Here is a 24,813-nt window from a genome sequence, read left to right on the forward strand (position 1 = left end):
CAGCCCTGGAGACCTTCCCTACGGGTCCAGGCAGGACTCTAAAATGAAGCCAGTGCTGTCTGCTGACAATTCAGCCAAATATTTGGTAATGTTAAATTGCCAGACCTAAATCTGGGTTCTCAAGGAAGCAGATACGGAGATGGCAATGGCCACACAAGGCAGTTATTTGGAGTGACAGTTGTGGGAGGCAAAGGAAATAAACAGGATTGGGCAGAGGGAGAAGTTGAGCTGTTACGCAAAAATAGTGATGGCCTCAGCCAACCCCACAGGAAGCTCTGGATCTGGGAAGATCTTCAATGTGGTCCTGAGTTGGAGAGGAAGCCCTGGGTTTTGTACTCCTACGTTTACTAGTCAATGGATGTGGTCATCTTCTCCCAAAGGCATATTGTTCTGGCCATTTCTTCTTCATGGAACAACTCCATGTGATTCAAATCACTCTCTCATCTCCTTTAAGTATTTGCTCAAATATCATTTCTCACTGAGACTAACCCCGCCCCTTCTGTTCCCTGTGGCAACAGGAATTCATTCTATTCCAAATGTACGTCATTACACAGTTCAGCTGTTCATTTTTTCTTTTTCATTGTACTTTCACCTTATAAGGTACTGTATAACTTATAACATTTTCTTCATTACTTATTGTCTGCTTCCCTCAATACAATTGAAGGCTGCAGGTGGACACATTTCTTTGTAGGTTTGTTCACTGATGTGCATAACGAATGTATCTAGAAGGTGCTTCTAGAACCGCAGCTGCACCAGAGTAGATGCTCAGTAAGTACTGCTCGAAACAATGGAACCCTTAGAAAAGGCAGCTTACCTCCCACCTCTTGGTTCCTCTCTCTAATGCTACCCTTATCATTCCTTTCCTTCCAAGTTTTTCATTGGTCAATATTATCAGGAATAGAAATGATTCATGTTTTGAAAGAACAGAAATTTAATAAGCCATGATTCCAGTATGGCCATTCTCTCAACTAATTTCCTCACTTCTCAGAGCTCAGCATTCTGTACTTGCCTCTCATTAAGACTTATCTTTTCTCAGACTTGACAGATAATTTTTTTCTGTAGCTATTCATGCCATTCTTTTTGGATAATTTCATTGATCAGCATTAATGGCTTTCTGGGAACTTTTCACTTCACACGTTTTTTTCAGAGATCGTCTTAATTCCCCATGCAGTCCCTGTCACTGAACCTATAGATGAAATGATAATCACTTCCCAGGACCTGACATGTGGAATCCCAAACCTATCTCAGGGTTCAGATGCCTCCTCTTTACAGATAAACAAGATGGTACGATACAGCTGCTATCTTAGCAAGAAACACAATTTAGTAGCTGCTGTCTTAGCAAGAAACACAATTTAGTAGCTGCTGTCTTAGCAAGAAACACAATTTGGTAAGTGGCTATTCTTTTCAGATAAACATATGAAACTTTGAAGAAATAGAATATATCTCAGGAGATGCAGTGAGAAATATATGGACAAGAAATTCTGCTTTCCTAGTTTAGAACAACCTATTACTGGTAGAGACCAGAAAGAGCTTTCTGAGGGTTCCAGAGTCACACCGTTAAGTCATTCTGCCTTCTTTAGAGCTTCTGGGCATTCTTCCTCCCTCTCCCCTGATGTAGCCCTGTCTGAAATCTCTTCCATCTTGGCCCTGACCAGTCAAACACCTATAACATCACTATTTTTATGCTAAGCTCTTCACTCTAAACACAAATAAAGAGCAATAATATAATGATCATTAGCTCTGGGATCTGTGGTATGGTCATTTGGTGTCTAAAGGGCATTTTCTGATATGTAGAGAGGGATTTTTGGAGGGGAGAGTTATTCTCCCCTCCTTGGAGAGTCTGTTGTGGTTAAAGGAGATTAATAACTTCTCAAAAATATTTGTGATTTTGGAGTTCCTGTTGTGGCTCAGTATGACTAGTATCCATGAGGACACAGGTTCAGTGGGTTAAGGATCTGGCGTTGCTGTGAATTATGGTGTAGGTTGCAGACATGGCTCAGATCCTGCGTTGCTATGGCTGTGGTGTAGGCCAGCAGCTGTAGCTTTGATTCAACCCCTAGCCTGGGAACTTCCATATGCTGCAGGTGCCACCCTGAAAAGAAAGAAAAAAAAAAGTTTTCAAATTCTTTTGAGAATCTAATTATTCTTCTAACCCAACAAGGAACTCACATTCTCCTCTGCAAAATACAAATTTCTAATGTAATCACCCTTCATCCCCGAACACATTCATTATAACAGTTTGTTCTCACAAATGAATTCTGCCCAGAGAACACTGTAATGGATATTTGCTTATCTCCATCTCAGAGACCACAATATATATAATTTGGCCTCTGATAGAGTCTCCTGTGATCAGGGGAAAAACATGAGTCTTTATTTGTCCTTGAGTATCTCCAGCATCTCCAGGACAGGAGGGGCCAGTGACCACAGCTGATTGAAGAACCACAGGCTCCTGCAAAGTTGTCTCTCATTTGCATGAACTGTGTGCTTTCTCCCTCCCAGTCATAAGACCTCCCTGTTTGTTTACATATTTATCTTGCACATGATTTCTGGTTCTTTCTCTCTGACCCTTAGCTTACTTCGCTTCTTAGATAAACTCCTAATAGATATCATATATATACACGCTGCTAGTTTTTTCCTGAAATTATCCATCTAATTTAATCGCTCTTTTAAAAGTTATGTTTACAAACATTTTAAATAAGTCCGTACGTTTACAAAATTAATATGAATGTTTTCTGTCTAAATACTCTACTACTCCTCTCCTGTTTCAAGAACTCAAGGAGTAAGCAGCGTTATTAATTGATGTATATTCTTTAAGAAGCATATTTATCCATTTATTATTTCTCAGTGAAACCTCCCTTGACAAACCTCTACTTAACCCTCCTGTATAATTCATCCTCTATTCCCTGAGTGGTGTCCACAGAAAATTGAAAGATCATTACCGGTTGGCTGTGTTCCTCCATGCCTGAGCTTTTCTGATCCAACTATTTGAAGTTTTTTTATTTATAAGAAGTCTACTGTTTTCTATTAAAAACATTAATGTCATTGTTACATTTTATTTAAATTGCAGAAAGCACTTACCATACCATGAGCAACTTCAATATGCCTTCCAAAGAAAGAATGTCCTTTAAATTAATCTAATATAAATGCTCTGTAATAAACGCCAAGTGTTAGATTACTATCTAAATATGACTGTTGGAGTTCGCAATATGGAACAGCAGAAATGAATCTGACTAGTATCCACGAGGATTTGGATTCGATCCCTGACCTCTCTCAGTGGATGGGGGATCCATTGTTGCTGTGAGCTGTGGTGTAGATCAAAGATGCAGCTTGGATCTGGCATTGCTGTGGCTCTGATTCAATCCCCAGCCTGGGGACTTCCATATGCTACTGGTGTGGCTTTAAAAACAAAGAAAAGAAAAAAGACTGTTGTGTAAATGTTGGTAAAATGTTAACTTTCAAGAAATAGTATAAGTCAATAAATATCTCCCCCCTCAGTCTGAGGGAGCGCTAATTCCTACTGGGTTGTAGTTAGATCTTATCAATGGAAAAGGCAATATATACCTATTCTGTAAACATTAAATGTATTCTGAGTTTATTCTGATATTTTTTAACCAGTTTAGAAATGCAGAGTTTCTACTCAATTCTGTGGTTTTATATTTGCATTTATGCTTACTTAAGCTAATAACATTTTTCTTTCAAAATAAAAATTCCCTTAATTTTATTAGTATGATTATATACAGCAGTTTGAAATTTCTTTGAATTTAAAAAAATTTTTATTTTGAAGTAATTTTTTTTTTTCTTTTTACAGCCACACCTGCAGCATATGGAAGTTCTCAGGCAGGGGTTGAATCGGAGCAATAGCTGCTGGCCTACACCACAGCCACAGCAATGCAGAATCCAAGCTGCATCTACCACCTACACCGCAGCTCACAGCAATGTTGGGTCCTTAACCCACTGAGCAAAGCCCTGGATTGAATCCACGTCCTCACAGATACTAGTTGGGTTCATTGTTACTGAGCCACAATGGGAACTCCTGTATTTTAATCTTGTATGCTGAGGCTTTACTGAATTTATTTATTAGTTCTTTTTTTTATTTATTAGTTCTAATAGTTTTTTTTTTTTTTTTGGCTTTTTTGTCTTTTTTTGCTGTTGTTGTTGTTGTTGCTATTTCTTGGGCCGCTCCCGCGGCATATGGAGGTTCCCACGCTAGGGGTTGAATCGGAGCTGTAGCCACCGGCCTACGCCAGAGCCACAGCAACGCGGGATCCGAGCCGCATCTGCAACCTACACCACAGCTCACGGCAACGCCGGATCGTTAACCCATTGAGCAAGGGCAGGGACCGAACCCGCAACCTCATGGTTCCTAGTCAGATTCGTTAACCACTGCGCCACGACGGGAACTCCCAGTTTTTGTTTTTTTTTTTTTTGAGACTTAGAGCTCCTATATGTAGTATCAAGTCTTCTAGTAGTAGTAACAGTTTTACTTCTCTTCCAATTTGGATGCCTTACTTTCTTTTTGTTTTCTGATTGCTGTGGTTAGAACTCCAATCCTTTTTAAATAAAAATGGAAAGAATGGACATTCTTGGCTTATTCCTGATCAAAGAGGAAAAGTTTATAGCTTTTCACAATTGACTGTGATGTTAGCTGTGGGATTGTCATAAATGGCCTTTATTATGTTGAGATATGTTCCCCCATACCAACTTTGATGTGAGGTTTTTTAATCATGAATGGATGTTGAATTATCAAATGCCTTTTCTGCATCTATTGTGATAATCATGTGATTTTTATTCTTCATTTTGTTAATGTGGTTTATTACATTTGCAGGTATTGAACCATCATTGCATTCCTGGAATAAATATCACTTGATCATGGTGTATGATCCTTTTTATATGTTGTTGAAATTTGGTTTGCTTATATTTTGTTGAAGATTTTCTGCATCTATATTCATTAGAGATGTTAGCCTGTAATTTTCTTCCTTTTTGGTGTCTTTGTCTGGCTTTGGTGTCAGGGTAATGATGGCCTCATAGAATGAATTTGGGAGTGTTCTCGCTTCTATTTTTTTTGAATAGTCTGAGAAGGATAGGTATTAGCTCTTCTTTATATGTTTGGTAGAATTTCCCTGTGACTTTTTTTTGTTGGGAGTTTTTTTTTTATTACTGATTTAATTTTACTGCTAGTGATTGGTCTGTTCAGATTATCTGTTTCTTCCAGATTCAGTTTTGGAAGCTGATATGTTTCTAGGAATTTATTCATTTCTTCTAGGTTGTCAATTGGTTGGCATATAAACTGTTCCTAGTATTCTCTCATTTTTTTTTTTTGCATCTCTGTGATATCAGCTGTAATTTCTCCTCTTTCGTTTCTAATTTTGTCCCACTTTCTGTTTCCTTTAGTCCAGTTAGCATTGTTTCTACTGATATAATCTCAGCATGTATAGGAATTCCCAGAACTCAGCAACAGAATACAAAAATCCAATTCAAAAATGGAGAAAGGATTCGAATAGATATTTTTCTAAAGAAGATATACCAATAAGACCAATAAGCACTTGAAATGATAGTTACTGTCATGAATCATTATAGGAAAACAAATCAAAACAATGAGATACTACTTTATACCCATCAGGATAGATACTATAAAAAAAAAAGTGTTAGGGAGCTTGTGGAAAAATTAGAACCCTTGTTAAAAATGTACAATTTGGAGTTCCCTGATGGCTCAGCAGATTAAGGATCTAGCATTGTCACTTCTGTGGCATGGGTTTGGTCCCTGGCCTGGGAACTTCAGCGTGCCACAGGTGTGGCCAAAAAAAAAAAAAGTAAAATTGTATAGCCACTGTGGGAAACAGTATGGAGTTTCCTCAAAACATTGAAAATATATTTACTATATGATCTAGTAACTCCACTTTTAAGTATATAGAAAGCAGTGTTTCAAAGAGATATCTGTACACCCATTTCATAGCAGCCTTAATTACAGTATCCAAAAGGTGGGGGGAAATCAAGTATCCATTGAGGGATGAATGAATAAGTAAAATATGGCATATACATATGCGTATATAAATACGTACAGCCTGTTATTGCATATTATTCAGCTAAAAAGGAAGGTAATTCTGACACATGCTACAAAATAAATGAACCTTGAGGATATTATGCTAAGTCAAATAAGTCAGTCACAAAATGACAAATAATATATAACTCCATTTATAAGGGGTAACCATAGGAGCTCCTGTTGTGGCACAGTGGAAACAAATTCGACTAGAAACCATGAGGTTGTGGGTTTGATCCCTGGCCTTGCTCAGTGGGTTGAGGATCCAGCGTTGCCATGAGTATGATATAAGTCGCAGACATGGCTTGGATTCAGCATTGCTATGGCTGTGGTGTAGGCCAGCAGCTATAGCTCCGATTCGACCCCTAACCTGGGAACCTCCATATGCCACAGGAGTGGCCCTAAAAAGCAAAAAGTAAAAAATAAAAATAAACAATATAAGAAGTAACTAGAGTAGTCAAATTCAGTTACAGAAAGTAGAATGTTGGTTTCCAGGGGCTTGGGGCAGGGGGCAATAGGGAGTTACTGTTTAATAGGTATAGTTTCAGTTTTGCAAAATGAAAACTGGAGATAAATGATTGTGATGGTTGTACAATATGACTGTACTTAATACCACTGAACTGTACACCTAACAATGGTTAAGATAGTAAAATTTATGTTGTGTATTTTACAAGATTTTTTTTCATTAAAAAAATATTCATTCAGTAGAGCACTATTCAGCAGTAAAAGGAATGAACTATTCACATATACAGAATGGATGATGCTCAAGATGATTATGCTCTATGAAAGAAAACAGGTCAAAAAATAGAGTAGAAATACTTTATGATTCCAATTGTATAAAACTCTAAGAAAGGCAAACAAATCTATAGTGAAAAAAGGTAAATCAATGGTTTTCCTGGGGAAGGCAAGGAGGGGTAGTAAAGGGGCATGAGGTAGCTTTGCAGGTGAGGGATAGGTTCACTATCATAATTATAGTGTTGGCTCCCTGAGTGTATACATATTTAAAAACTTAGATTGTACACATTTAATAAGTACAGCCTATTATTGCATGAACATTATATCTCAACAAAGCATTAAAAAGAAACTCTTGCACATAAAAAACCTGATCTCCCACTCATTTTAGAAAACTTGAAGATTTGGCAACCTCATATTAACTACTACCTTGCTCCTCATGTGTTGGCAGCAAAGATGGCTAGCTGTGTCTCTAATGCCTTATCCGTGGTGTACAGGATCTGCCTTCTCTTAATCCCCATTTTCCTACCAACACAGCAATGGCTTTGACATAAATAATGCAGAGAGCCTGTAGTAATCCACAAAACATTTAGATTATTTGCTCTGCCAGTGCCCTTAGTTATAGGACAGAAGTCTGGAGGTCCTGAAAACTTCTGCAAATCCCAAATCTTGCACAGTCACATTTAAGGGAACATTTGTGGATACACTTTTAAAACAGATAGATACCCTGTTTGTTAACTGGACCCAGTAAGTCTTACAGCAGGTTACATATTACTGGCTGTTAGGCATCAAGGTATATAATTCCTTGGCAGGGGCCAGGTAAAATGTGTCTACTCAACAGTGCTAGAGAATAGGAGGCATCCCCAGGAAACAAGGGGCCCAAATAATGCTGCTTCCAGGTGCACTGAAGGTTGTACAGTCTCTGCTTCCTCAGGGTAATCTATAATCCACAAAAGTTCATGCCACTCAGACCACAACATTAGGCCCACAAAGCCCTACAAGCTTCCCTTGGAGGCCTTGGGTAGCAACACAAATGAGGCCAAGTCTGGCCTGAGGACTGTTCTCTACCATCCTACTCTTCCCTGAAGCAATAATTTTGGAGACACCCTTTGGTTTGGTAGATCTTCATTTTGTTCTCAGCCTACTCCACACAGTTATCAGAACACAAGAGATTAAAAGTGTCTTTATCAGTAAGGCTCTTATCACCCAAACCAGAAGGATGTAAAGTAAATAATTGTTTGGATGGGTGGTATGGAAGTTGGATGAATCCATAATGAGCATCTTACAAGATCAACAATGTCCTTGAAAAAGGGAAACCTCTGCAAGCTGCCAGTAGGACCCAGCTCAGGTCTTCACAGCCCAAGGTAAGTCATGTCCACAGCTAAGCCAGTCACAGTGGGAGGGAATGACATCTTGTGGCATCAAGCTACTCGCAATTACCTCTTAGAAAAAGGAAACAGAGGCCTGAGAAAACAGGGTGTAGCTGACACACACTCTGGAGACCTGCCAGTGGGTACACCGGAGAAGGCTTCTGCCACAGACACTAGCAGTGACAAAACTCTGACAAAGTCCATGGTCAGAAAATGTAACCTTGCTCCAGAAAGCTTCCAACATATCTAGTATCCATTGGGAATCTCTCCAGCATTGATATCTGGATAAACAAAGTTCAACTTCTGCCTGAAAGCTCCCTAATAAAGACCACTCTCAGAGCCAATCTCTAGTGTGTGCCTTTGTGTTGAAGAAGGAGGGAGCACATTCCCCGAAGTCCTTTCTCTAGCATGAATTTTCTGATGCCGGATGAGGGTAGACCTCTGGCTGAAAGCTTTTCCACATTCATGGCACTTATATGGCTTCTCTGGTTTGTGAACTTTCTGGTGCTGCCTCAAATTAGAACTTTGTCTGAAGGTTTTCCCACATTCAAGGCACTCATAAGGCCGCTCACCAGTGTGAAGTCTCCGATGGTTATTGAAGCTGGAGCGTTGGCTAAAGAATTTCCCACATTCAGGGCACTGATAAGGCCGCTCACCAGTGTGAAGTCTCCGATGGCTATTGAGGCTGGAGCTTTGGCTAAACAATTTCCCACATTCTCTGCATTCATAAGGCCGTTCACCAGTGTGGACTCGCTGATGTTTCATGAAATCAGAGCTTCGGCTGAAGGCTTTCCCACATATGCTGCACCCAAAGGGCCGCTCACCAGTGTGAACTATCTGATGTTGAATGAGTCCATCAAAGTGGCTAAAGAATTTCCCGCATTCGTTGCACTTGTAAGGTTTTTCTCCAGTGTGAACTCTCCAATGTTTAATTAAGCTAGAGTTGCAGTTGAAGGATTTCCCACATTCACTGCACTCATGAGCACTTTTACCAGTATGAACCCTCTTGTGATGAATGAGGTTGGAGCGTTGGCTGAAGAATTTCCCACATTCACTGCACTCATAAGGCTTTTCTCCAGTGTGAACCCTCTTATGTTGAATGAGATTAGAGCTTCGGCTAAAGAATTTCCCACATTCACTGCACACGTGAGGGCTCTCACCAGTGTGAACTCTTTGATGTTTGACGAGACTGGAGTGCTGGCTAAAGAATTTCCCACACTCACAGCACTCATAAGGCTTTCCTCTGTTGTGATCTCTCTGGTGTTGAAAGAGGCTAGTGGCATAGCTAAAGAATATCCCACATTTGCTGCACTCATAAGGCCTTTCTCCAGTGTGGGTTCTCTGCTGAACAAGTGTGGGCTTCTCACTGGGAGCATTCTCAAGTTTACTGCACTTCTTACTACATTGCACAGTGGGAAAATGCCCCACGCCTTTGGAGCTCAGGTGTGCCTCCCCCACATTGGGAGTGGCCTGATGCTGGAGGAAATCACATTTGGCCACAAAGGCCTTCCCACTGTCCCTTGGGATAAAAGCATTCTTTGATGTGTCATCTCTGCAGCCCTTCATAAATAAGGCCCTGCTTTCATTCCTTCCCATAGGCTTGTCCACATTCTGTTGCATTTGTGGCTGGTGAAGGCGAGCACTGAACTTGAACTCTCTCTGATAGGCCTCACACACATGTGGTTTCCGCCTGGGGGCTGTTGCCTGGTGTTCAGTCAGGTGTAAAATGTCTTTCAAGTGTAGGCCACACCTGTCACAGGGGTCGTCCTTCTGGATGGATGGAACCAACTTGGAATTCATGTCCCGTGACACTTCTACAGAGACACTAAGCTCAGAAGAGGACTCCTCACCCTCTGTCCTGAAGCAGAAATCTGCAAGTAGAGAAATGCTGCTGACATTCATGTTGATTTTCATGGAAGGAAGCAACCCAATCACAAATGCCAGTGTGACCCACAAACGAGTCCATGAGACTGTTGGCAAGATGGGAAGCCTGAGATCAGAATAGGGAATGGTCTCTTCAGTACTGTGCCTGGAAAGGTCCAAGAGAGGAAGGGCCTTACCAGGAGCAAGGACACAAGGATGGACATAGTATCAGGCAGGGTCTCCAGCTCACTTCTCTATAAAGGTTTTTCAGAAGGTCCCTGGCTGCTGGCCTGTGTCCAGGACCAGGAAAATCTGATTGCAATTGGATAACTGGTGCTCAAGAACTATCAGAGGAAATGTGCACATCTTACATTAAATGTAGGCCCACAATGGAGATTATTGCAGAGGGAGCTGTGGAAAGAAGGAGATGTAGACACCAAAAAAGTGGGGCATAGCAAGGGACCCCACATCAGAGTAGAATTGACAAGTGGGCAATGTGTCAAGAACAGGAAAGTAACAGTAGAAGAGTCATAAGCCCACTGCCTTTCATACCCAAACAGTGATAGACACAAGAAAAGCTGCTGGTGTGATTTGAAGACAGCAATGATGTCACATGCTCCCCCATCTCCCACTTACCCAAGCCACACCCTCTATACGCCCCTCTTGCCATGGCAGAAGTCATGTCCACTCGGTCAGGCACCCAGGGCTCTGCCCCCATCTCCAGCTGGGCAACCACATGGGACCTGAAAGAGGTAAGTCCTAAGGGAAAGACAGGGGAGGTAAGGGGCCAGCACTGGCCCAGGTGAACTACTCCACAACAGACCACAGGAAAGAAAACAAAATATCACAAAAGAAACACAGAAAGAAGTCTGGTAGGAACTCGCCAGTGCTCAGGGAAAGTAGCAACCCCAACAGTGCCTAGAATTCCTGGCAGTCAGGCCTCAGGAAGTGTGAACTACAGGAAAGAAGCAGAATAGAAATGTCAGATCTGGATGATCAGGAGTTCCCGTCATGGCTCAGTGGGTTAAGAACCTAACTAATGTCCATTAAGATGTGGGTTCAATCCCTGGCCTCACTCAGTGGGTTAAGGGTCCGGCGTTGCCACGAGCTGTGATGTAGATTGCAGATGTGGCTTAGATCTGGCATTGCTATGGCTGTTGTGTAGGCTGGTGACTGAAGCTCCTATTTGACCCCTAGCCCAGGAACTTCCATGTGCAGCACATGTGGCCCTAAAAAAAAAAAGAAAAAAATAAGATTTGGATGATCACCCAGGTGGGCAGTGGCTGACTCAGACAGGATCCACGGGGGTGACTGCAAGACTCTGCCTTCTGGGACCCTTCCCCACAAGGCTTCAGGGCAGCAGGGAGGAGCATGGGACCCTGCACACAGCTCAACTCTGGAACCTAGGGCACATATGCCAGAAAGTGGGGAAGGAGGCTGTGCCCATGGCCTGACTATGGGAAGGAAAGAGCTGCCTCTTAGGAAAAGAGGACAGGCAGAGATGGGCTGGGGACGCCTGGGTGGGTGTGGAAGCCTTACCCAAAGAGGCTATCAGTGCAAAGTTCTCCAGCATCACATCGCAGTACAGGAGTCTCTGAGCCTCATCAAGGAGTCCCCACTCCTCCTGGGAGAAGTAAATGGTCACGTCCTCAAAGGTCACACAGCCCTGCCATGATGGGGGACAATTCATGCTGTGATCAGCTTCTCTCCTCAGGACTCCCTGTCTACCCCCCACTCACCCTCCTCCCCAGTTCCCCAACCCAGAGATCCCAGCCCTGGTTCTGCACCTTATGTGATTGCTGTGTCAACCCACAGCAACACCAGGCAAGCGGTCAGAGACACCAGCTAAGCTCTGAGCCTGCAGTGCCAGGCCTCTGGTGTCACCAGTGTCATGCCTCTGCCTCCCAGTAATCTCTCCCTTAGTTCCCTGTACCAGGGACCGGGGCCAGCATCTCACAGGCACTCCCCACATGCCTTTCACTCTTGTACCCTCCTCAAACCCTGGACATCACCACTGAATCCCCATCGTTGCTGTAGCCTCTTCCCATCCCAGCCCACATCAGACCCATCTCCATGGATCCCCTATTTTCACTCTGTCCATGGCATTGTTGGGGCCCAGGGCAGCCACCCCCAAATGGGTCTCAATGGCATGTTGATTATTTTGAATTAAAGTTACTTAAGAAATGGCCAGCACAAACAGATGAACCTATCTACAGAACAGAAACAGACTCACAGACATGGAGAGCAGACTTGTGGTTGCCAAGGGAGAAGGGGAAGGAGTGGGATGGACAGCGAGTTTGGGGTTAGTAGATGCAAACTATTACATTTAGAGTGGATAAGCAACGAGGTCCTGCTGCATAGCACAGGGAACTATATCCAATCACTTGTGATGGAACACGATGGAAGATAATATAAGAAAAAGAATGTATATATATGTGTGTGTGTGTGTGTGTGTAACCGGGTCACTTTGCTGTACTGCAGAAATTGACAGGACACTGTATATCAACTATAATTTTAAAAAATTAAAAAGTAATAAAAGAACAAGATAAAAATTTAAAAGGAAAAAAAAAATCAAAAGAAATGGCCAACACAAAAGCAGGAGGCCAGTTGGACCCTGCTTCCTGCCCTGAGGCTGCTGTAGCTGAGAGATTCTGGGCAACTGATGAAGACTGAAGAAGGTGAGATTTCTCATCTAGTCAGCCTCCCGGTCTCTGCCCTCAAGGTCTGGTGGAAGGGAAGGTGGTGAGAGTCCCTTTTCTCTGTCTCTAGATTAGCAGGAGAGGAGTTCCTGTTGTGGCTCAGTGGTAACGAACCTGACTAGTATCCATGAGGACATGGGTTCGATCCCTGGTCTCACTCAGTGGGTTAAGAATCCAGTGTTGCCGTGAGCTGTGGTGTAGGTGGCAGATGCAGCTCGAATCCTGCGTTGCTGTGGCTGTGGCATAGGCCAGCAGCTGCAGCTCCAATCAGACCCCTAGCCTGGGAACTTCCATGTCCCATGGGTGTGGCCCTAAAAAGACAAAAAAAAAAAAAAAAAAAAAAAAAGATTGGTAAAAGAGAAAGAGAAAATATTTGTTGAGCTGGTTAGTGCCTCGAATTAGCGATCAGGGAATCCTTATGCTTTACCTCCCAGAAGGGTCACTGTCTTCCTTTGTCTCTGTCTGCCGTTTCTCATGAGGAAGAATTGTAGGAAAGAACATAGGCACAGGTCCTATGAGCCTGCCATCTGAGCCAGCCTCACAGACTGGCTTTTATTCAGACAAACTTTGCTGTGGGTTCTCCATTAAAAAAAAAAAAAAAAAAGGTGAGGTTTTTCCTTATGTCTTGTTTTATGTTCTCAGAGCTTGGCTTTGTGTCCCATGAGAATATTCTCTCTGGTCTCTGCCATGCGGAAGGTGCATTTAACCAGGCTGCATCTGGTGGCCAGGCTTTGGCCATAGCAGCTCTCAGGGGAATTTGTCACAAGGGGTCCCAGTCCAGAAGGGGCCTTAGGCATCTCAGCCTTCATTGATTGTTACTGCTTGAAAAGTCCCATTCCAGTAGTGCCTGCCTGACGGCACACATGATCGAGTTTACGGCTGGCAGTGCCCCCGAATTTCTATGGGACACTGGAGACACCATTTTCACACCATTCTCACGACACGTAGAAACAAAGGGGGTTCTACTTTCTTAGACTAACTCTGGGAGTGGACTTTGTGGATCTTGTGAGGGCGCTGTCTACTCTTCCTGTGAGATGCCTCTTGCATCTTTGATTAAGGCGTAATAAAACACTTACTGGTTTGAGTCCCTATTGAAATTAATATAAGATCCTACTTGTCAATGGCCAGATGTTAGATTTTTTAAATAGGCTTGCTTGCTTGTTTTCTTTCTCTCTTTCTTTTTTTCTTTCTTTCTTTCTTCCTTTCTTTCTTTCTTTCTTTCTTTCTTTCTTTCTTTCTTTCTTTCTTTCTTTCTTTCTTTCTTTCTTTCTTTCTTTCTTTCTTTTCTTCCTTCCTTCCTTCCTTCCTTTTTCTCTTTTTAGGGCTGCACCTGTGGCATATGGAAGCTTCCAGGCTAGAGGCTGAATTAGAGCTGCACCTGCTGCACAGCCATAGCAATGCGGATCTGAGTTGCATCTGTGACCTATACCACAGCTCACAGCAACGCCAGATCCTTAACCCACTGATCAAAGTCAGGGATCGATCCTGCATCCTCACTGATACCATTCAGGTTTGTTACCACTGAGCCATGACAGGAACTCCTAAATTGGCTATATTTAAAAGGAAAAAAAAAATTGAGAGCTTTCATAATAAACAGCTGTCCTATTGGTACTTAAAAGGAAAAAACAAGGGACACATTAAAATGGACATAGAAAATTGTAGGTTTGTGAATAAAGGAATCTTTGGAAAGGAATGTTATGTGTGATCATAAATGAATAAGACTGGAGTGAATTTAAGTGAATGTTTTAATATCAAACTGGTGTAAAATTTGAATTTGGTTTTCTCTCTGTTAAAAGAACAAAGTTTGTTTTGTTTTTTTGTTTTTTTTCTATTGGCTTGCTCTTGATAATAAGAGATGATGAAAGGTTTTTCTTTACCTTTAAGTAATGTGTCCAGAAAAAAGCAAAGATCTATGTCTTTTCTAAATAATTCTTATGTTCTATGTTGTCTTTATCAGGTGACTTAAGTAAACCTAGTCCCATCACTATTAAAAGAGCTAAACTTTTATTTTACCTAAGAAGTCTTTGTTATTTTGGTTAAATGGATAATGAAGCATTGCTTCACAGTGACCTGTTTAACTAAGTCAAATATTTTTTTATATTTTTGACAAACTTCCCCAAAATCAAGTTGTAAGTGACATCTTTTTTGACTTAGAACTAACTTTGAGAATGTGAGATATTTCAGGGGCCCTCTGAAATGCCTCAAAGATTTATCCCCTCTCTTTATGAAATGAGAGATATTGAACTAATTAGATATATTTGATATGTTAAATGATATGGAAACTCTTGTCACGTAAGTTCTAATAACCATGAAGTTGTGGATTCAATCCCTGGCCTCGCTCAGTGGGTTAAAGGATCCGGTGTTGCTGTATGCTATGGTGTTGGTTGCAGATGTGGCTTGGATCTGGTATTGCTGTGGCTGTGGCGTAGGCTGGCAGCTGTAGCTCCGATTTGACTCCTAGCCTGGGAACCTCCATATACCATGGGTGCAGGAACTCCACAATAGCTGTAAATTAAACAATCGGGGCTATAAGAACAGATGACCGCTTAGTTCTTCCAGGCTCCCTGGCAAACCATTTTTTTTTTTTCTTGCATTCCTTCACCCACCGTAGTGTATTTAAAATGCATTTAAATAGACATTGAGGCGTTCCCTTCGTGCTACAGCAGAAACAAATCCGACTAGTATCCATGAGGATACGGGTTCGATCCCTGGTCTCGCTCAATGGGTCAGGGATCTGGCATTGCCGTGAGCTGTGGTGTGGGTCGTAGATGGGGCTCAGATTCTGAGTAGCTGTGGCTGTGGTGTAGGCAGGCAGCTCTAGCTCCGATTCGACCCCTAGCCTGGGAACCTCCATATGCTGTGGGTGTGGTCCTAAAAAGCGAAAAATAAAATAAAATAAATAGACATGGGCAGGAAATTTCTATAAAAATTGCAAAAACAGTCTACCAGCAATGTCTGACCTGTCAGGTCCATCACCCTGTGAAAAACTATTGTTTGTCCCCAGAGGCTTCAGACTTCTTCACTTTGGACCCTTTGAGCACCTGTAGCTGGACTTCATTTAACTGCCACTAAGTATGGGTTATCAGAATGTTCTTCTTATTAGATTATGTATTTGTTTCCCAGATGGGTTGAAGCCTTCCCTAACTGCAAGGCTGATGTGCTCACAATGGCAAAGAAATGGCTTTTTCTTTTTTTTTCTTTTCTTTCTTTTTTTTTTGCTTCTGCTGTGCCACAACAGGAACTCCAGAAATGGCTTAAAAGAAAAAAAAAAAAAAGTGTTTTGAGAGTTCCCACTGTGGCTTAGTGGATTAAGAACCTGACATAATGTCTGTGAGGGTGTGGTTTCGATCCCTGGCCTTGCTTAGTGTGTTAAGGATCTGGTGTTGCTGTGGCTATGGCTTAGGCCAGCAGCTACAGCTCCAATTCAACCCCTAGTCGAGGATCCCATAGCGCCTAGCCTATGGCAGGTGTACCCATTAAAAAAAAAAAAAAAGTGTTTTGGAGCTTCCTTGTGGTGTAGGGGGTTAAGGATCCAGCATTGTCACTGCAGCAGCTCAGGTTCCTGCTTTGGTGCAGTTTTGATCCCTGGTCAGGTGACTTCTGTGTGCTGTAGGCTCAGCCAAAAAAAAAAAAAAAAGGTATTTTCCATTTGGAGTATACTTTCCACAGTCTTCAGGGATCATGGCACCCACCTCACTGGCAAATCATAGAAGCCTTCACAAAAACCTTGCAAATTTCTTGGCATTATCGCTATTGCTATCACCCTTGATCATAAGGCAAGATTGACAGAACTTGTGGAAGAACTAGACTCAAAGCAGAACAAGAATTACTTACATGGGGTTGAAGGAACTGATGAATATGATTACAACTTGTATGAATTATGTATAAAATATTACTGATCTTTTAATCTTTTCCAGATACAAGAAAAATTTTTTAAAGATCTCAGCAACTTGGTAAATCAAACCTTTGTAAGCAAAAATGAAACACTTATCTTTTTCTCCCTATGTGATATTTCCAGAGTTCAGAAACTCTTAATGAATATTCATATTTTCTTAGCAATCTAGATATTTGCATAAGTTCAATAAGAATCTGTTCTCCATATAATAGAACACAATTAGAAACATTGGTTATATCACCAAGGCTTTGACTGGAATTTTTTTTTTTTTTTTTTTTTTTGTCTTTTTAGGGCACACCCGCAGCAGATGGACGTTCCCAGGCTAGGGGTCCAATCAGAGCTGTAGCCACTGGCCTATGCCACAGCCACAGCAATGCCAGATCCGAGCTGTGTCTGTGACCTACACCACAGTACATGGCAACGCCAGATCCCCAACCCAGTAAGTGAGGCCAGGGACCCAACCTGTGTCCTCATGGATACTAGCTGGGTTTGTTAACCACTGAGCCATGACAGGAACTCCCCAGACTGGAGTGTCATTTTTTTTTTTTTAAGATGATGGCTTCCATCGTGGTCTCTGTTGTTGTTAGTAGTAGTAGTAGTAGTATTTTGGCCAGGACCACAGCATGTGAAATTCCTAGGCCAGGGATCAAACCTGGGTCACAGCAGCAACCAGAGCCACCACAGTGACAGTGCTGGATATTTCATTCACTGAGCTACATGGAAACTCCCGAAATGTCATATTTGAGTGAGATACATGTACACTCAGATAAGACCAGACAGCTTGAAGGAACTAAGATTGACTTTATGGAGCCAATAAAACCATCCTGGTACCTTGCAATTCTCAGCAGCCTTACCAGGTGAATAAGGCTCCTTGCAGGCACAGGAAACTTCAAGATATTTAAGGGGACCTCAAGAAGAGAGGAATTCACCCAGTTTTATAGGTTTTATGGGCACATCTGATGTGGCTTCCTGGCCTTAAGAGGCCATTTAAAGTTCAGTCTGGGAGTTCCCGTCGTGGCGCAGTGGTTAACGAATCCAACTAGGAACCATGAGGTTGTGGGTTCGATCCCTGGCCTTGCTCAGTGGGTTAACGATCCGGTGTTGCCATGAGCTGTGGTGTAGGTCGCAGACGTGGCTCAGATCCGGTGTTGCTATGGCTCTGGCGTAGGCTGGCAGCTACAGCTCCGATTAGACCCCTAGCCTGGGAACCTCCATATGCCGCGGGAGCGGCCCAAGAAATGGCAAAAAGACAAAATAAATAAATAAAGTTCAGTCTGGAAATTCCTTACAAAAAGTTCCAGCAGGAGTTCCCTTGTGGTGGTGCAGTGGGTTAAGGATCCGGTATTGTCACTGCAGCAGCTAGGGTTGCTGCTGTGGTGTGGGTTCAGTCTCTGGCCCAGGAACCCAAGAACTTCCACATGCCAAATAAAATTTTAAAAGTTCCAGCAAAGCAGACTTAGAAGAGCCTATAAGGCCAGTTGCTATTCTTGCTGGACCTATGTAAATAATCAGGCCAAGTTTATTGAATCTAGACTTACTCTGCAAACAAATTAGTCCTAGTTTGGCTACCTTTGATAGAAATGGGGGTGATATTAGAGAGAAAAATTACATTTCAGTGGAAACTATAATGCACACTCATGGATATTAGATTCTAGTGCTACTAATTGTCATTGAGGTTTTAGCTGAAAACTGAACTGGAACATGAATTTAAACTGAACTGGAACACGAGTTTTTCTAGTTTCCTCCAGTATCTGGCTATAACTCTCAACTATCGTATCCGATTTTTCTCTTACCCTTTTGACTTGGAATCATTGAGAACTAAAATTGCCCTTTTCCTGAAGCCTTGTAAGTTGAAGGTAGACAACTTGATATAAACTTCAGAGGAATTGCCACCACAGCTCATATTTCAACAAACCTGGTGTCTCTTGCTGTGTGAGCCACTTGGAAAAGCTCACCTGGGAGTTCCTGTCGTGGCTCAGTAGAAACAAACCCGACTAGGAACCATGAGGTTTCGGGTTCGATCCCTGGCCCCACTCAGTGGGTTAAGGATCTGGCATTAGTAGGTCACAGACTCAGTTCAGATCCCGAGTTGCTGTGTCTGTGATGTAGGCTGGCAGCTGCAGCTCCAATTGGACCCCTAGCCTGGGAACCTCCATATGCCATGGGTACAGCCCTAAAAAGAAAAACAAAAGAAAAGCTCATCTGAACACCTGATGACATCAGAGACATTTCAACCTGCAAAAGATGCTTCTACCCTGACATCTAGAAGTCTTCTTGACTGCATCTTGGTCCTAAAACTGGATCTGCTCCAATCATTAACCTTTGTTTTTCTTTTGTTTCCTTAGAAGTGTCTCATTAAATACCTGATTGCTTGCACTACAGGCCTAGCTTTGGGAGCCCACCTGTATCACTGCCTCTGGAAATAATACATAACTGTGTGGAGCTCCCCTTGTAGCGCAGTGGAAACGAACCCAACTAGTATCCAGGAGGACTTGGGTTCAACCCCTGGCCTCACTCAGTGGATTAAGGATCCAGTGTTGCCCATGAGCTGTGGTGTAGGTCACCGATGTGGCTTGGATCTGGCGTTGCTGTGGCTGTGGTGTAGGCCAGCGGCTACAGCTCTGATTAGACCCCTAGCCTGGGAACCTCCATAAGCTGCAGGTGCAGCCCTAAACACACACACACCCACACACACACACACAAAGATATATAACCGTTTAACTGAACCGACCTGTTCTCAGAACTGCGAACCTGGCTCAGTGAACTGCAGGACTCTGCTAACCCATGCTCTGTCTCCTCAGAGGAACTTTCAGAGGAGGGAACTGTTGGGGCCAGGGGGTAGGCCTCCTCAAAATATGCCTTAATAGCATATGGATTATTTGGAATTCAAGTTACTGAAGAGGACTTTCCACTGTGGCTCAGCGGGTTAAGAACCCGACCTTGTCTCTGCGAGGATGCCGGTTTCACCCCGGCCTCACTCAGTGGCTTAAGGATCTGGCGTTGCCACAAGCTGCGTCGTGGTTGCAGATGCAGCTGGGATTAGACCCCAGCTCAGGAATTTCTATATGCTGTGGTGTGGCCATAAATAGAAAAGTAAATAAATAATATATTATTTAATTATTATAAGTTAGTTATTATATATAACTTAGTTATTATAAGTTACTGAAGAAATAGCCAAGGCAAGAGGGACATTCTGACGCTCCTTTGTCCCCTGAAACAGGAAATAATGTCTTAAGTAGAAGGTGCACCCCTGCATCTGGAGGTAAAGAATACCTTTATTGCCAAAGATAGGGAATTTAGGCTGAGAAACCTGTATAAATAAATCTTATTACTTCTTCTTCTTTGGCTTTTTTTTTTTTTTTTTTTTTTTTGGCTGTGCCCACAGCATGCAAAAATTCCAGGGCCATGGACCAAACCCAAGACACAGTGACCAGAGCCACAGCAGTGACAACACTGGATCCTTAACCCACTGAGCCGCCAGGGAACCCAGACCTTGTTACTTCTTTAATTTAACACCTGAAGCCCAAACTCTGTTTAGATACTTCACTAATTGGGTATCCAAAACCTAAGTTTCTTTTTCCAGTCAATCCCTCGCAAAGTTATTGTTTCTTTGTCTAAGTATAAAAGCTGCCTATTTTGGCCAATTTTAGGTCCCACCTCTGTGAGACCCTCATGTGCACTGAAATTTCTTTCTCTTTCTCCTGTTAATGTGTCTTCTGTTAATTTTATTATTAGTCCAGCCGCAAGAACTCAAAAGAGAGGTAGAGAGGGAAGTTTCCCCCTCCCCGACAGCATCCAGAGCATTCCTGGCAAACACAACCACGATCCCACTCTGTCCCACTCTGTCCCAGGTCTTCTACGGCTCCCACTGCAGAGAGCCTGGATGTGAAGGCCTCACCAGCTGGGCCTCTGCCTGGCATCCAGGACCGCATCAGACACCCTTGGCCCTCTTCTCCTGTACTGCACATTGGTCCCCTAATCAATCCCACTCATTCAAAAGCCAACCTCTCTGGTCCTCTTGCCCCCACCCACCAGGGCCTAATGGCTCTTCCCAACTCGCCCCATTTGCCTGAGTTGATTTCCCAGCCTGACTGACCCCCCTAAGGGTCCACAAAGGCCTGATGAGAAAGCAGGTGGCTGAATGAGCACCAGCCCAGGTCTCACTATAAAACTATCTGCATTGGAGCTCCTGTCGTGGCACAGCAGAAACAAATCCGACTAGGAACCATGAGGTTGCAGGTTCAATCCCTGGCCTCACTCAGTAGGTTGAGGATCCAGCATTGCCATGAGCTGTGGTATAGTTTGCAGACGTGGCTCGGCTCTGGTGTTGCTGTGGCTGTGGTGCAGGCCAGCAGCTGCAGCTCTGATTGGACCCCTAGCCTGGGAACCTCCACATGCCATGGGTGCAGATCTAAAAAAAAGACAAAAAACCCCCACAACTATCTGCATACTACAAAGCCTCAGCACCCCTTTCCCATCTATGCCCCCCAGGAAAACGTGACCACCTGCCCACTTTTCCCTACACAGCCCCCCTCCCAACCACCATGAACACGAACTCTCCCTCATATACGTTGTTGTTTTTTTTTTCTTCTTCTTTTTTGGCTGACCCTGAGGCATGCAGAAGTTTCCAAGTCAGGGATGGAACCCAAGCCATAGCAGTGACAACACTGAATCCTTAACCACTAGGCCACGAAGGAACTCCACTCCCTCATCCGTCTTTATGATACCAAACAAGCCAGCCAAAGTCCCCAGGCAAGCAAGGTAGTTCTCAGGCCCCAATTTCCTCCTTCTTCCATTCCCCTAACGTCACCTGAAGTTTCACCCTCCTAGACCGGACACACAGTTACATCCTTGTCCACATACCAGATGCCACATTTTGGATGTTTCCCGTGAACATTAACACAGACCAACTATATGAGAAAAGCAAAAGCTATTTGTTCTGAGTTTGCTATAGAAAGGGAGGCAGCCACTTACGTTCTGGCAGAGACTCAAAGGCAGACAGAGGAGGGGGCAAGCTTTATAAGTGGAAAAAAATGGAAGGCTTCGGGTACGCCCTGCTGGCAAAGGGAAGCTGTGGGCAGGCTAAGCAGAAGCAAGGTGTTCTCTGTGATTGGTGAGGAGCACATATCTGGCTTTCTCTGGTTGGCCTGAGTTGGAAGTAGCAACAAAAATTAGACCAGTCATCAGTTATTAAGTCCTGGTCATTTGGGGCCAATAGTTAGAGCAGTTATTGTTTAACTTCCTGGATTGTCACTAGAGATAGCAATCTGGCTTCCTGCAAGTCTAACTTAGAGCAGGATGGCTTCCTGGGTTGTTTGCTGTAGATAAAGAGGTTGACTTCCTGGGCAGGTTGCTGCAGGTTGTGGTTCAGAGTTCTGTTTTATACATGGTCTGCCTATGGTTCCTGTATAGAGTCGGTGTCCCATGACCTAAACCAAGCCTCCCCAGCACACATAACTGGGTGTCCAGCTCCACTCTGGGGTCTCTGGAACTCAGATCCAAACCTAACTTCCTGCTCCTTCTACACCAACTTCCCCTTCTCACTTGAGGCTTCAGCCATCCTTCCAGCCGCTAAAATCAAAAGCCATGAAATCACCTCTTTTTTTTTCTCTGTCTGCCTCCACATCAGAAAATCTTAAAAAACACACCTGGAATCCAGTCACTTCTTCTAACTCCTGTCACCCACCCCACTCCCATGGACTGCCTCCCTACCTTCACCCTCAACAGTCCATTTTCCACTCTTCATCCACGGGGTGGGGGTGGATCATCTTCCTCCTCTGCTCTCAAACCTTCTATGGCTCCCAACACTCTCAGAACAGAGGCCCAAACCTGCCATTCCAGGGCTGACTTTGGCCCACCTGCTCCCTGAACACTACAGGCATTTGCACGTGCTGGTTCCTGTGCCTAGTAAACGCTTTCCCACCTCATCCCGCTAGAGTTCAGAAATGGGAGCAGCTCCATATATTTATTCCCTGGCCTGGATTGGGGACCCTAGGCTGTGAGTGATTCCCCACCCTACCCCATGCCCAGGGCGCCCTCAAAAGCAGAGGAGAAAGGTGGAAATTCCTTGAGCCACGCCCATCTTTGGTGCCCCAGCGCAGGGCACGTGAGCGTGGGTCCCAGCGGTGAGGGTCCGACGCCCATCCACTCACCTGCGCGGGGTCCATCAGCGCCGCCTCCGCCATCGCAGCCCGTGGACGCAGCGCGGCCCCTAAGAGGCAGGTGACTGAGGCGGGGGTCGCAGGTTCAGCCTACCACTGCCTGGCCTTGCCCTGGGCGAGGTGGGACGTCCGTCTCCCGGGGGTCAAGGGCGCCCCGGGCCCGGGCGCCGCCTCTGGGGCCGCGAAGAGCGCGCGGCCCGGAGGGACCCTGGCGGACACCGCGTCCCAGGGGGTCGCGACTAATTAAAAGGCGCGGGGGAGGCTCCCAGCCTCCCGTCCTTCCTCACCGGGTCCCACAAGCCGCCTGGGAAGCGTCACCCGCCCAGCCCCACCCCCGGCCCTGGGCCCACCTCTCGGGGCGCACCGACCCGCCCAGGGAAATGACTTGCTGGACTGAAACGCAGGAAGTTCCGGCCCCCACCTCCCCGGCCCTAAGAAACGACACTCTCCCGGACTGTCATTGGCCCAGCGCCAGCCGGTGACGCACCGGCACAGCCTCCTGGATCGCGTGTTCTGTCCTGCATCCGGCCAGGCTGGTCGGTTGCGGCGTGGAGGAGGCGGGCTGGGGAGGTGAGAGGACCTTGCAGGTTGTCGTTGTCGCCGGCGGAGCTGCACCGAGTGGTTTTCCTCCTGGGTGGGGAGGGGGGGCTGTCCCCAGACTTCTGGGACTGCCTGGGGCCAAATCCCGCGGGTCCTCAGAGGTCTGTTCACATGACACCCACAGGTGCCTGTGTGGACGCGGGCCAGCCTCCCTACTTCTCAGACTCCTGAGCACCTAGAGTCACATTGAAAAATGAGGACAGTATCTAATGTCGGGATTTTCCTACGTTAAATGTGGCGCTCATTCAGGGCTTCTCCAAGCAGTAACGTCAGCATCACCTGGGAATTTGCTAGAAATGGAAGTTCTCTGGTAATAACCTAAACCTAGACATTCAGAAATCATCCTGGGGGTGGGGCCCAGCCTTCTGTGTGTGAACGAGCCTTCTAGGCGACTCCAGTTTAAGCAAAAGGGACCCTCGTGAACAGCCAGTAAACAAAATAGGAGAATAACACTACCTGGCTCGGATAGGTAGCAGGCCTTGGCATACAGTTCCTGCAAATCTAAGGAATAACTTCAGTGACCCCAGATTCTTGTATCTTCCCATACATAGAAAGGCACTGAAATCTTTAACTTAAGATGTCTGAGGGGGTTCCTGTGGGTTATGAATTCATCCATGAGGATGCAGGTTTGATCCCTGGCCCTGCTCAGTGGGTTAAGGATACACCGTTGCTCCAAGCTGCAGTGTAGGTCGCAGATGCAGCTCAGATCGGACCCCTATGCTGTGGCTGTGGCATAGGCCAGCATCTGCAGCTCTGATTGGACCCCTAGCCTGGGAACCTCCATATGCCACAGGGGTGTGGCCCTAAAAAAGAAAAAAAGAAAAAAAAAGTCTGGGTTTTTTGTTTTTAATTGAATATATATGTGTGTGTATATATACATATACTTTTTTTTTTCTTTTTACAGCTGCACCTGCAATATATGGAAGTTCCCAGGTTAGGGGTCAAATCAGAGTTGCAGCTGCTGGCTTATGGCTCAGCCACAGCAACACCAGATCTGAGCCACCTTAGCAACCTATGCCACAGTTACGGAAATGCTGAATCCTTAACCCACTGATCAAGTCTAGGGACTGAATCTGCAACTTCACAGAGACAACATAGGGTCCTAGACCCACTAAGCCACAATAGGAGCTCCAATATGTCTGGTTTTTTAGCAGTGTGAATGAACAATATTGCCAGCCATATCCGTAAACAAAGGCTGTTGCAGCCCTCAAGCCATCACTTTATAGCCACCCTAACCAAACCATGAGCCCTGAGGGAACTCCAGATGGAGACAGGATGCTGCCATCAAACCCTCAACCACTGCAGCCACCCTCCAATGGTGCACCCTGAGGAGACTCAGGATGAGAAAGCACAGGATACTGGTCCCAGACAGCTGAGGTGCATATCCAAAGGATGATTTCAGTGAGCCAGACTCTTGCGTCTTCCCATATATAGAAAAGCACTAAATTCCTTAACT

At 44.4% G+C, this 24,813-nt stretch overlaps 1 protein-coding gene and 1 long non-coding RNA gene across 6 annotated transcripts; one reads left to right on the forward strand and one right to left on the reverse strand.

Moving 5' to 3' along the window:
• Positions 1-6,842: 6,842 nt before the first annotated feature.
• Positions 6,843-23,063, reverse strand: ZNF792 (zinc finger protein 792). 5 transcript variants are annotated; one of them, XR_014806091.1, is made up of 5 exons: positions 22,749-23,063; positions 11,542-11,668; positions 10,639-10,745; positions 9,310-10,010; positions 6,843-9,226 (listed from the first exon to the last, which is right to left on the reverse strand). XR_014806091.1 is itself a non-coding variant. In XM_084960687.1 (5 exons), exons 1-5 carry the CDS (start codon positions 22,779-22,781, stop codon positions 9,200-9,202), a joined length of 1,011 nt encoding a protein of 336 aa, XP_084816813.1. In that variant the 5' UTR covers positions 22,782-23,063; the 3' UTR covers positions 6,843-9,199. The 5 variants fall into 5 exon arrangements, 4 of the variants coding, with proteins under 4 accessions (XP_084816813.1, XP_020952802.1, XP_005664528.1 ...); XM_084960687.1 differs by having other exon boundaries at positions 10,639-10,761; XM_021097143.2 differs by adding an exon at positions 13,129-13,280 and having other exon boundaries at positions 6,843-10,010; positions 10,639-10,761.
• Positions 16,855-23,063, forward strand: LOC146402335 (uncharacterized). Its single transcript, XR_014806203.1, has 2 exons — positions 16,855-16,924; positions 19,888-23,063. It is a non-coding gene; the product is annotated as an uncharacterized LOC146402335 (long non-coding RNA).
• Positions 23,064-24,813: the final 1,750 nt, after the last annotated feature.

The sequence above is a fragment of the Sus scrofa genome, chromosome 6 (assembly GCF_054392235.1).
Source record: "Sus scrofa isolate SSC_HxYL_T2T_F1_AM1 chromosome 6, Sscrofa_HxYL_maternal_Yorkshire_Landrace_v2.0, whole genome shotgun sequence".
Lineage (NCBI taxonomy): Eukaryota > Metazoa > Chordata > Mammalia > Artiodactyla > Suidae > Sus > Sus scrofa.

Excerpts from the sequence above, each read along its gene's own strand:
- ZNF792 (XM_005664471.4), bottom strand. The coding sequence starts at position 22,781 with ATGGCGGAGGCGGCGCTGATGGACCCCGCGCAG. Across the intron at positions 10,762-11,541 it reads TGCACTGATAGCCTCTTTGG|GACTTACCTCTTTCAGGTCC; the intron begins GTAAGGCTTCCA and ends TCTTTCCCTTAG. Across the intron at positions 10,011-10,638 it reads GTATAGAGGGTGTGGCTTGG|ATTTCTGCTTCAGGACAGAG; the intron begins GTAAGTGGGAGA and ends CTCTACTTGCAG.